Source organism: Rhinolophus sinicus, chromosome 14, assembly GCF_057876585.1.
Source record: "Rhinolophus sinicus isolate RSI-liver-muscle chromosome 14, RSI-T2T, whole genome shotgun sequence".
Lineage (NCBI taxonomy): Eukaryota > Metazoa > Chordata > Mammalia > Chiroptera > Rhinolophidae > Rhinolophus > Rhinolophus sinicus.
Genome location: NC_142514.1, coordinates 101,453,777 through 101,466,075, shown reverse-complemented (window position 1 = coordinate 101,466,075; position 12,299 = coordinate 101,453,777). Strand labels below are relative to the sequence as shown.

The following is a 12,299-nucleotide window of genomic DNA, read 5'->3' as shown; positions in this document are numbered from 1 at the left end:
TGTGGTGCAACCATCACCACCATATCCATCCCTATAGCTCTTCTTCATCTTGTGAAACCGAAATTCTATGCCCATTAAACAGTAACTCTCCATTCTCCCTCTCATTCTCGCTCCTGGCAACCACCATTATACTTTTTATCTTTAAGATTTTTGACTACCTCAAATTAGTGGAATCATACAGTATGTGTCTCTTTATGAGTGGCTTATTTCACTTAGCATGTCCTAAAGGTTCATCCATGTTGTAGCATATGCTTCCTTTGTAAGACTGAATAATAGTCACTGTATGTATAGTTCATATTTTGCTTATCCATTGATCGTCGATGGACACTTGGGTTGCTTCTTTGTTTCAACTATTGTGAATAATTTTGCTATGACAAGTATCTCTTTGAGAACCTGCTTTTAATTCTTTTGGGGGTTATATATACCCAGAGGTGGAATTGCTGGATCATACAGTAATTCTTTTTTTTTTTTTTTAATAATTTTTTGTTAGTTTCAGGTGTACAAACCAGCGTAATAGTTATATGTTTAAATCCCTCATAAAGTGATAACCCACCCCCCAAGCTACTACCCCTCTGACATATATTAGCTGCTACAATACCATCGACTATCTTCCCTATGTTGCACTCCACATCCCATGGCTATATATACCTATATATTTAGTTATAGTTGACACTCAATATTACTCTACTTCAGCTCTTCAGGTGTATAGTGCATTGATTGGTCAGGCATCTACAGTGTATGACGTGATCACCTGATAAGTCCAGTGTCCATCTGGCATCTCACATGATCTTCACAACATTGTTGATTATATTCCCCACACTGTATTTTTTTTTTTTTTAAGATTTTATTGGGGAAGAGGAACAGGACTTTATTGGGGAACAGTGTGTACTTCCAGGACTTTTTCCAAGTCAAGTTGTTGTCTTTTCAATCTTAGTTGTGGAGGGTGCAGCTCAGCTCCAGGTCCAGTTGCCATTGTTAGTTGCAGGGGGTGGAGCCCACGATCCCTTGCGGGAGTCAAGGAGCTGAACCCGCAACCTTGTGGTTGACAGCCTGCTTCAACCAACTGAGCCATCTGGCCACCCGGGAGCTGAGCGTCAACTCATTGACTTCATTCTAGTTGTGGAGGGCGCAGCTCGCTGTCCTACGTGGAAATGGAACCGGCAGCCCCGTTGCCCAGAGCTCGCGCTCTAACCAACTGAGCCAACTGTCTGCCCCTCCCCATACTATATTAACTATCAATTTGTATTTCTTAATGCCTTCACCTTTTTCACCCTGCTCCCAACCCCATTCCCATCTATCACCCTGATCGATCTAGTACCTATCTGGAACCTTACCTAGTTATTACAATTTTATTGACTGTATTCCTTATGCTGTACCCTACATCCCCATGACTACTGTGTAACAACCAATTTGTACTTCTTAATCCCTGCCCTTTCACCCAACTTTAGCCCCCCTCCCATCTTAAAGAAGTCCCTCTAAGATTCCTTGTAATACTGGTTTGGTGGTGATGAACTCCTTCAGCTTTTTCTTGTCTGGGAAGCTCCTTATCTGTCCTTCAATTCTGAATGACAGCCTTGCTGGGTAGAGCAATCTTGGTTGTATGTCGTTGCTTTTCATCATTTGGAATATTTCCTGCCACTCCCTTCTTGCCTGCAACCTTTCTGTTGAGAAATCAGCTGACAGTCTTATGGGGGCTCCTTTGTAGGTCACTAACTGCTTCTCTCTAGCTGCTTTTAAGATTCTCTCTTTGTATTTAACCTTTGGCATTTTAATTATGATGTGTCTTGGTGTTGGCCTGTTTGGGTTTGTCTTGTTTGGGATTGTTTCTGCTTCCTGGGCTTGTATGTTTTTATCCTTCACCAGGTTAGGGAAGTTTTCTGTCATTATCTCTTCAAATAGGTTTTCAATTCCTTGCTCTCTCTCTTCCCCATCTGGTACCCCTACAATGCGAATGTTGGTACACTTGATATTGTCCCAGAGGCCCCTTAAACTCTCCTCAATTTGGGGGATTCTTTTTTTTTTGTTGTTCTGGTTGGGAGTTTTCTGCTGCCTTACTTCTACATCGCTGGTTGGATCCTCTGCTTCATCTGATCTACAGTTAATTCCCTGTAATATATTCCCTTCGTTTCCATTATTGGATCTTTTATTTCTGAATGATTCTTTTTTATGGTTTCCATCTCCATTTCTATGCTTTCTCTCTCTCTGTTGAAGTTCTCCCTGAGATCACTGAGCATTCTTATAATCAGTGTTTGGAACTCTGCATCTGATAGATTGTTTATCTCCATTTCACTTAGTTCTTTTTCTGGAGCTTTGTTCTGTTCTTTCATTTGGGACATGTTTCTTTGTCTCCCCATTTTGGCTGCCTCCCTGTTTCTTTCTATGTATTAGGTAGGACTGCTACGTTTTCTGGTCTTAGCAGAGTGGCCTTATGTAGTAGGTGTGCTGTGGGGTTCAGTGGCACAGTATTACTGGTCACCTGAGCCAGGTGCTCCAGGTGTGTCCCTTATGTGGGTTGTGTGTGCCCTCCTCTTGTAGTTGAGCCTTGGTTGATAACTGCACATTAGTGTGAGGGACTGACCGTTGGGCTCACCAGTTGTGAGGACTGGCCTTGACTTCAGTGGAAGAGTTGTTGTGCAGGGGCTGATCCTACAGAGCAGGATCTGACTCAGCAGGTCTCTGGTGCCTGCCCAATCTGCCCTGTGGGTGTGTTGTACTTGGAGGCGGCTGGGTGATGCTCCAGCTCGGTTTGAAGCTGGCCACTGGGGGTGCCAGCCCCAGGACAACCTTGGAGGGGATGCACTGTAGGTCTACTTCAGCCTCAGCCCGTGCCCCACTCATGGCTACCCTGCAGGAGCCAGAAAGAAATCTGCAGGTGGCTGCCGCCTGTGCTGTGCTTGGAGGCGCCTTGAGAGGCCAAGCCACAAACCAACGCTGGCTTCCGCTAGTGCCGGCTTAGGGGCTGTTCAGCCAGATACAGGACACGCTCAAGCCAGATCCTGCTTGTCCAGGTTCCGCCAACTTTTGAGAGACCCTAGGGAAGTCTGCAGCTTGAGCCAAGGCAGGTGGTCTGCACTAAAAAGCCACTGAAAGCAGCCTGTGTGTGCCTAAAAGTTGGGTGGGTCCAGGTCTCAGAAGGGGGAGGGCTCAATAAAGAAAGAGTGACCTCCTCCAGCACTCCCATCGAGGAGAAAGCTGCCTCTCTGGCCCCCATCCCAAACCAGAGAACTCAATTTCGCACCATTCCCCCCCACCCTTCCCCGCCTTTCCAGCTGATGCCATAGCGCTGGAGCTCAGAGTGAGTGATTCCATTGGTGGGTAGGTCTGTGCCCGATCCCTTTAAGAAGAGCGCCTGTGAGTGCAGCTGCAGTCTTCCTCAGTCACAATCTCCGCTGGTTTTCACAACCAGAAATTATGGTGACTTCTCTCCCCAGCACTGGAACCCTAGACTGGGGTGAGGCTGGTATCTCTCACTCCTTTAGGGGATGGGCGGGGTCCCCACAGCCAAAATAGCCCTCCCGATCTTTAATGGTCACTCATAGGTGTGGGACCAGCCCATTCTGCATCTCTGACCCTCCTACCAGTCTGGCCGTGGCTTCTGCAAGTCCTTAGCTGAAAGGCTTCAGTTCAGCTTGATTTTAGGCGAGTCTCAGTAATGGTTATTTTGTAGATTAGTTGGAAATTTTGATGTGGTTGTAAGAGAAGGTAAACACAGCATTTACCTACTGCACCAACTTGGTTGTCTGGTAATTCTGTTTTTTAATACTTTAAGGAACCATCATATATTTTCCACAATAGCTGTAGCATTTTACATCTCTACCAATGGTGGACAAGTGTTGCATTTTATCTACATTCTTGCCAACACTTGCTGTTTTCTGGGTTTTTTGATAGTAGCCATCCTAATGGTATAAGGTGGTATCTTGTAGTTTTCTATTTATATGCCAAATGATTAATGATATTGCACATCTTTTCATGTGTTAATTGGTCATTTGTATATCTTTGGAGATATGTTTATTCAAGTGTTTTGCCTATTTCTAAATCGGGTTGTTTGTTTTTTAGAAGTTTTCTATATATTTCTATACGTAAAATTCTACTCCTGGAGGAAACCAACATTTTGACTCAGTGTTCTCAGCCTCAAATTGAATACCCTAGCCCTTTCTGTTTGCCAGTGGGACAGAGATTTCTTTGGTTTATCCATGTCTTTCACTGCCTTGTGGAATGGTAGTAAGAAACCATGAGCTCTGGAAGAGACGCCTGACTTCAAGCTCTATTTCTGCCCTGTTGCTATCAGTATTACATGGGATGCAAGTTAATTAACTTCTCTGAGTCTCGATATCCTTATCTATAAAGTGGGAACGTTAATGCAACCTTCAAAATTTGCTGTGAAGATTAATTAAAATAATGAACCAGACATTATTGGCAGCTATTTATTTATATATAGCTATTTATTACATATACATAAGTGTTTATTTATATATTCTAATATACCTAATGTGCCACATTAAGGCCATTATCCTTACTGAAGGGATTTGAGACAAAATTGAGAGAAATTATTGAATACTAGCTTTTTTTTTTCCCCCAAGTGTGTTTTTCCAGGACCCATCAGCTCCAAGTCAAGTAGTTGTTTCAATCTAGTTGTGGATGGCGCAGCTCACAGTGGCCCATGTGGGGATTGAACCGGCAACCTTGGTGTTACGAGCACCGCACTCTAACCAACTGAGCTAACCGGCCACCACAATACTAGCATTTTTTTGATAGTGTCTTTTGGAACACAGAATTTTTTAATTGTCATGAAGTCCAATTTGTCGGTTTTTTCTTTTGTTAACTGTGCCTTTGGTGTCATGTCCAAGAAATCATTGCCAAATCCAGCGTTGTGAAGATTTTGTCCCATGTTTTCTTCTAAGAGTTTTATAGTTTTAGGTCTTACATTTAGGTCCTTGATCCATTCTGAGTTAATTCTTATATATGGGGGTAGGTAAGGATCCAACTTCATTCTTTTGCATGTGGATATCCAGTTTTCCCAGCACCATTTTTTGAAAATACTGGCTTTCCCCATTGAATGCTCTTGTCACCCTTAGCAAAAATCATTTGACCATATGTGTGAGGGTTTATTACTGGTCTCTTTATTCTATTCTATTGGTCTACATGTCTGTCTTTATGCCCTTAGCACACTGTTTTGATTACTGTAGCTTTGTTGTTAGTTTTGAAATCCGGAAGTATGAGTCCTCCAGTTTTGTTCTTCTATTTCAAGATTGTTTTGGCTATTTGGGGTTCTCGTGAGATTGCGTATGAATTTTAGAATGAGTTCTATTTCTGCAAAAGAAATCATTGGGATTTTCATAGGGATTCCATTGAATCGGTAGATCACTTTGGGTAGTATTGACATTTTAACAATATTAAGGCTTCCAATTCATGAACTTGGGATGAGTTTCCATTTATTTATGTCTTTTTAAAATTTCTGTCAGCAATGTTTTGTGTTTTTCGTTGTATGAGTCTTTCACTTCCTTGATTAAGTACTTTTCTCTTTGTGATGCTATTGTAAGTGGAATTTGTTTTTGAAATTTTCTTTTCAGATTGTTCATTATTTGTATATAGAAATGCAACTGATTTTTGTGTGTTGACTTTATATCCTGCTACTTTGCTTAATTTATTTATTTGTGCTGATAGTTATTTTGTGGACTCGGGGGTTTTCTGCATGTAACATAATATCTGCAAACTGATAATCTTACTTTTTCGTTTCCAATTTGGGTGCCTTTTATTTCTTTTTCCTACCTAGTTGCTCTCACTAGAACTTCCAGTACTATGTTGAATAAAAGTGATGAAAGCAGGCATCCTTTCCTTGTTCGTGATCTTAGAGAAAAAGCTTTCAATCTTTCGCCATTGAGTATGATATTCATTGGGTTTTCATATATGGTTTTTATTAGTATTTTGTTCCTTTATATTGACAAATATTCCATTATGTGTTACACCATATATGTTTTATTCATTCAACTGATGGACATTTGAGTTTTTTTCCATCTTCTGACTATGATGAATAGTGTTGCCATGAATATTCACGTGCAAGTTTTTGTATAGACATGTTTTTATTTTTCTTGGGTATATACCTAAGAGTGGAATTGCTGGGTCACAATGGTAGCTACGTTTAGTATTTGGAGGAACTGCCAAATAGTTTTCCCAACGTGGCTGCACCTTTTTACATTTCCACCAACAATGTACAATGGTTCCAATATCCACTTCCTTGCCAATACTTGTTATTGTGGTTCTTTTTTTATTACATACATCTTAGTGAGTGTGAAATGGTATCTTATTGTGGTTTTGTTATACCTTCTTTATAAAGTTGAACGTTTCTCATGGCTATTAGACTTCAAATTAAATTTAGGCAGTGTGAAAACATCATTAATATAGTTGTTTCAAGTGAACATTAAAGATTTTAATTAATCTAAGGTAGAAACCTTCCATTGACTCTGTATTTTTCATATCTAGCTATGTCTCTAACCACCTTTCAGATTGGTCCTGGAAAGGAAGTGAATGAGTACTTAGAGGAATTTAACTTTATCTGGAATGTTTTTGTTTTAAGAAAAGGAGGGGAAAATATTTGAAGCGTATATTAGAAAATGTTAACATTTGTTTAGTTTAAGTGGCAGTTACATGTGTAGCTATTATAATAACCTGTGTACTTTTCTGTGTTTTAAATTTTTTAGAATTTTTTTTTTTTTTTTTTTAGTTAAAAAAAAAGAGCAAAGGACACCACAGGCGTTTTATCCCCTCAAAATCCGAATGGCCAATAACAACGGAAAGATACTCACTCTCACTCATAATTTTTTAAATGCGTATTAAAACATTAACTATCATCACCTTGATAAACAAAGATTTGGAATTTGGAGATAATATAAAGATGGAGGAGATGGGCTGTCTCTTACATTACTAATACAACTACATATTTGGAGGAACGGTTAAATAATAGTTACCAAATTTTCAAGTCACATGACCTTCCATCCAACAATTCCACTTCTAGGAAATTATCCTATAGGTTGTCTCAACCAAATCATAAAAAATGTATAAGGATAGTCATTCCCACATGTGGTAGCAGAAAATGGGAAGCAACCCAATATTCCTCATTAGGGGACTTTAGAAAGAGCACCAAAGTAAATTGATTGAAAAGACTAGTTATAACAGTGTGTATCTGGTATGATCGTGATTCCTTTTATATATATATTTATATAAAAATTAATGTAAGACCGGGTCTTATATAATATAATTAATATAATATAATACCGGGTCTTACATTAATTTTTGCTCCAAAAGATGCATTAGAGCTGACTGTCCGGCTAGGTGTTATTTTCAGGGAAAACATGGTATCTGTTCCAGATGCAAAGGTGAGTAAGACATGATTCCTATTTTCAAGAAGTATCTAAGGCAAACAGGCAGGTGCACAACAAGCTTTCCTTTAAAAACCAAACTGCCTTTCTCACTCAGTAGGTTTATTCAGCTATTCCCATACCCTCATATCACATGCCAACAATTGAACCCATTTTTCTTAACCATCTCCCATATCTTGGGTCAGAAAAATCCAGTAAATCTTGACGTCCTTCCTTTCTCGCATCATTCACATCCTAGTGGACACTGCTGTTGATTCTACCCCAAAAGTATAAGTCATATTCCTTTCTTCTCTGTCCTTCCTCAGGCATAACCTTTGTTATTCTCTAACCTGTAATATTAATAAGACTTATAACTGGTCCCTGAATTTCCCATCTCTCCTCCTTATAGTGAATCACCAGTGTCACCAGAGGTACCTCAAAAGATTCTTAATGTTGCCTACTAATTGTGGAAAACAATTTCAATCCTTATATTTGTAATTAGTAAATATTTACTAAACACCTGTAATGTGCCTGGCACCATGTTAAACACATAGGATATAATTGCTGAGTAGAAGCAGACTCAGTCCTACTCTGCTGAGGGTTCCAGTCTGTGGATACCTTCCTTACATGAGAAGGTCCAGTTCACCCTGCCTCATCTGTTCAGCATCAGGTCTCAGCATTTTCCTCACCCCATAAGAGTCCTTGTTCTGTAGCCAGATTACACTGTTTACTGGTTCAGATCCATTAGTGTGCCTTAAAGTGTGGTCTGTAGACATGACTCACAACCTCTGGGCTTGGAGGTGAGAAAGCTGAATATTTAACACATACCTCAAATAAGTCTTATTACTTATATTACATGTGCCTTCACATTAGCGTACCATGGTTCATGCAGTTCCCTATACTAGGAATGGCCTATTTCCCTCTGTCTTCTCCTGCACCCCAAAACCCTTGTTTGCTTGACAAACTCCCGTTAATCCTTCAAGACCCTGCTCAAAGTTACCGCTTTTCTTTAGCATTTGTTGACCATTCTCTATACCTATTGCCTTATCACTTAGGATGCGTTTGGCCTCAAATTTCAGAAACCCCAATTCTTTACTGATTTAAACAGGAAGATGATTTATCATCTTACATAACAAAGTCCTTTGGCAGCACAGACATCAGGATTGACTGTTAAGGGAGTTTGCAATGTCATAAAGATCTAGAATCTTTCCTTCTTTCCACTTTGCTGTCAGTGGTAAAGCTTCATCTTCAGGCTGATAGCAAATGACTGCAGCAGTTCCTAGGGTCATAGTCAGTCATGGCAGTGTTCAGAGGAGGGGCTTTGTGTTAGCAAGAAGTGGGCTTCTCTCATCTCACACACCAGAATTTGGTACCGTGTCTATTCCTAAGTCACTGCCAAGGGGACTGGGATTCCCGGGGTTGGCTTAGACTAATCATCGGGTGTGGAATGGGTGCTAAGGGTTAACCATAGTCACCACTGTGTTCCCCGGTCCAACATGTGTCTGTTGTTTTCCATTTCCACTGCTCTCACCTTGTCCTTGCCCTCATGACCTTATATTCTAGTGGCAGATACAAGAACTCTAAAAAAAGATAAAATGGGGTAATGAAAATAGTGACACAAAGGTAGGTAGTTGGTGGCAGGGAGCCTCTTCTAGATATAGTGATCAGAAAAGGAATCTTCTTGAAGAGGAGACATTAAAGCTGAAACCTGAGTGATGATAAGAAGCCAGTCTTGCAACAGTTAGAATAAAAATCCTCATTGTGGGAGAAAGAGCAGATGAAAAAGCCCTGAAGTGGGGATACCTTTGTGTGTTTTTTGTGTGTCTCTTCCATGAAATAAAAACTCTGTGAATACAGGTACCTTGCCTGCCTTGTTTACCTCTATTCCCGAGGTTCTGTCTGGCACAGTGGAGAGATGGAAAGAACATATGGGATATAGTAAGTGCTCAGTAAATATTTGTTGAACGAATAAGTGAATCCCCCGCAACAGAATAGATTGTTTCCTTTTGAAAGTTCCCACAGTACTTTATGCTCTACCTTTATTTTATTTGGATACTTTCACATTGTATGGTTTGTGTACATATCTGCCTCTCTCTGCCAACGGTTCCATGAGAACATACATTATTCATCTTTGTTTTCCCATTGTTGACACAGTACCTAATCTCATTGTAAGCCCTCCTGTGAATGTATAGTTGAACACTCAGCCTTAGTATTAAAATGAACTTTTTGTGAAAATATACTTAGGTATGTTTTTCCATGTCTTTTTCTACCTAGGAATCCGCAGCAATCTAAAACTCCTAGGAGAAAAATCGGGGTGGGTGGTGGGGTGGGATCTGTTGTATAGGAAAAAAATTGTTTGCCATTGTCTTGCATGGCTTAAGCTCTTACGTTGTAGACTTGTACTACATACTTAGGTTGAGTTCTAATTGGAAAACAGTTGTGGTCATAAGAATGTTGCTTATCTGGAGACTTGACTTTCTACTTGCCGCTGAAACCAAATTATCTATCTTTGAAATTTTCTAAATGAAACAGAAATTACACATCTAATAAAAACTTTCCTGGGCAGCCGGATGGCTCAGTTGGTTAGAGCGGGAGCTCTTAACAACAAGGTTGCTGGCTCAATTCCTGCAAGGGATGGTGGGCTGGGCCCCCTACAACTAGATTGAAGGACAACAACTTGGAGCTTATGGGCCCTGGAGAAACACACTGTTCCCCAATATACCCCACTAAAAATAAACAATAAAAATAGAAAAACTTTCCCCTCTCCTAAAAAATTACCTAAGACATAGAAGAATTTCAAAATGTGGACAGCAAACAACAATAACAAATTAAATAGTAGATAAGATCCCACCTCCCAGAAGTAACTATTGTTAATATTTAAACATGGATATCCTTCCAGAAATGGCATGTGGTCCCCATGTTATACTATGGTTACATCTCTAAATATGCTTCATGACATAAACTGTATGTCTGTTGGAATTGTATCGGTAATCCTAACACAATTACTCCTATGAAGTACATGTCTTGTCTACAACAGACACCATTATTGTTTTGGTATCTGGTAATAATATCAGAAACAATATTTATAGATACTGAAATCATATTAATGAAATAATAGTGTTTACTTAATAAAATGATAAAGAACATTAGCTATTTGTTAGTTTCAAGAGTGTGGCAGTTGTTACTGTGCCCCCATCTTTTAATGAAAGAAGCCAGTCCTTTTAGAAAGTCTTTTATTGTCTGTGCCAGCTGGCTTATGTAAATGTTTTTCTAAAATAAAGAGAAATAAATGCTCATTAATGGCATGAAACTATTGAGTAAAACAAAGCAGCTATTGAGGGTGTAACTCCATACATTCACTATAACAACACAAAAGAGAGTTCTGTGTTAGAGGTTTACTAACATTCCTTTTACATTTTAGTGAGGTACCTGTGTGAATATGAGCTTACAGAACCCAGCTACTCCATTACCTGTAAACAAAAATGGGATCATAGTCGGAGTTATATAATCCAAGATTCAAATCTTGTTACACTAGCTATGTGACCTTGGATGTGGTATTTAAATTCTCTGAACCTAAGTTTAGTTAATATTAACATTGTGGTAACTCCTGCCTCTTGTGGTCATTAGAACCATGAAATGGAATAATACATATAGCATTTTTGTGTACATACGGAACATAGAAAATAGTCCATAGTTTGGTGGCTTGCTTTTTTCACCTAATCAGTCACAAATGTTTTCCATTATTGATAGATCTGTATCTGCATCATTTTAATGACCACCGAATGCTAATTGCTGGATAGTCTTTAATATGACTCACCCTTGAGCAGAGTCACTCCCTAGCATGGGCATTTCTTTAGTACTGTGCAGTTCTCTCGGCTGCACTCCTCACAGCCCTGGTGCCTTTCATCCTATAGGTGTTAACGGTGTGAGGATGCTGGGGATTCTGCACGATGCAGTTGTGTTCCTGATTGAGCAGCTCTCAGGTGCCAAGCACTGTAGGAATTACAAATTCCGTTTCCACAAACCAGAGGAGGCCAATGAACCACCCCTGAACCCTCACGGTTCAGCGAGGGCTGAAGTCCACCTGAGGCAAGTTCCATTCTTTTCTATAAGAAGTTTTGGATCCCGATTTATTATTTATTATATATTTTCCCATATAGCCTTTGACATTTCCGGTGTTTATGCTGTCTTTCACTGCTTCTATTAAAGCATCTCTCTAAATATATTCTAATCCTTTGGCTCCAGGAAGTCAGCATTTGACATGTTTAACTTCCTGGCCTCTAAACATCGGCAGCCTCCTGAATACAACCCCAACGATGAGGAAGAGGAGGAGGTACAGTTGAAGTCAGCTCGGTAAGTCTTGAGTGAAGAAGGGTCATTCAAAATATTTCTTGCTTTCCTCTACTCCAGTTCTTCAGGGCACTGTGCAGTTTTGCTGGGATCAGAATTTCCTGGGTAACATTTAAGAAGACTAAAACATAGTTTGTATTAACGTAGCAGTAGCTGTCTGGCAAAAAAGAGAAGACTCTGTTATAGATGAGAAATTCAAACAACTGTAAAATGTATATTTTCTTTTCCTTTGACCGTAGTATACTCTGTCAACTCCACTGTGGTGATCATGGTCAGAAAGTACTCTGAATTAAAATAGGCCTGATTTTATAAGGTATTTGTTATGTTTGGCATTGAACAAATAAAGCAATGTAGTCATATTCTCTAGGAACCTTTGATCCAACACTCAAAACTGATGCTTTCTTGCGGAGAGTTAATTAACAATGTGCCTTGTCCCTTTAGGAGGGCAACTAGTATGGATCTGCCAATGCCCATGCGTTTCCGGCACTTAAAAAAGACTTCTAAGGAGGCGGTTGGTGTCTACAGGTATGGCTAGAAATTCTAGAGAGAATTACAGAAAACTAATGATGTTTTTCAAAATCAAAGTGACCAAAT

At 39.7% G+C, this 12,299-nt stretch overlaps 1 protein-coding gene across 13 annotated transcripts in view; it reads left to right on the top strand.

Annotated features, from left to right (window-relative positions):
- The window catches only part of KMT2A (lysine methyltransferase 2A), a 78,089-nt gene that overhangs the window by 59,902 nt on the left and 5,888 nt on the right, over positions 1-12,299 (top strand). For 8 of the 13 annotated variants that reach the window (XM_074335402.2, XM_074335396.2, XM_074335397.2 and 5 more), the window contains 3 exons: positions 11,270-11,444; positions 11,601-11,708; positions 12,147-12,230. In XM_074335402.2, coding sequence (XP_074191503.1) covers positions 11,270-11,444; positions 11,601-11,708; positions 12,147-12,230 — 367 coding nt within the window. Of the gene's footprint in view, positions 1-11,269; positions 11,449-11,600; positions 11,709-12,146; positions 12,231-12,299 lie in introns of all 13 variants that reach the window. The other 5 variants (XM_088791427.1, XM_088791428.1, XM_088791431.1 and 2 more) reach the window with 1 other exon arrangement.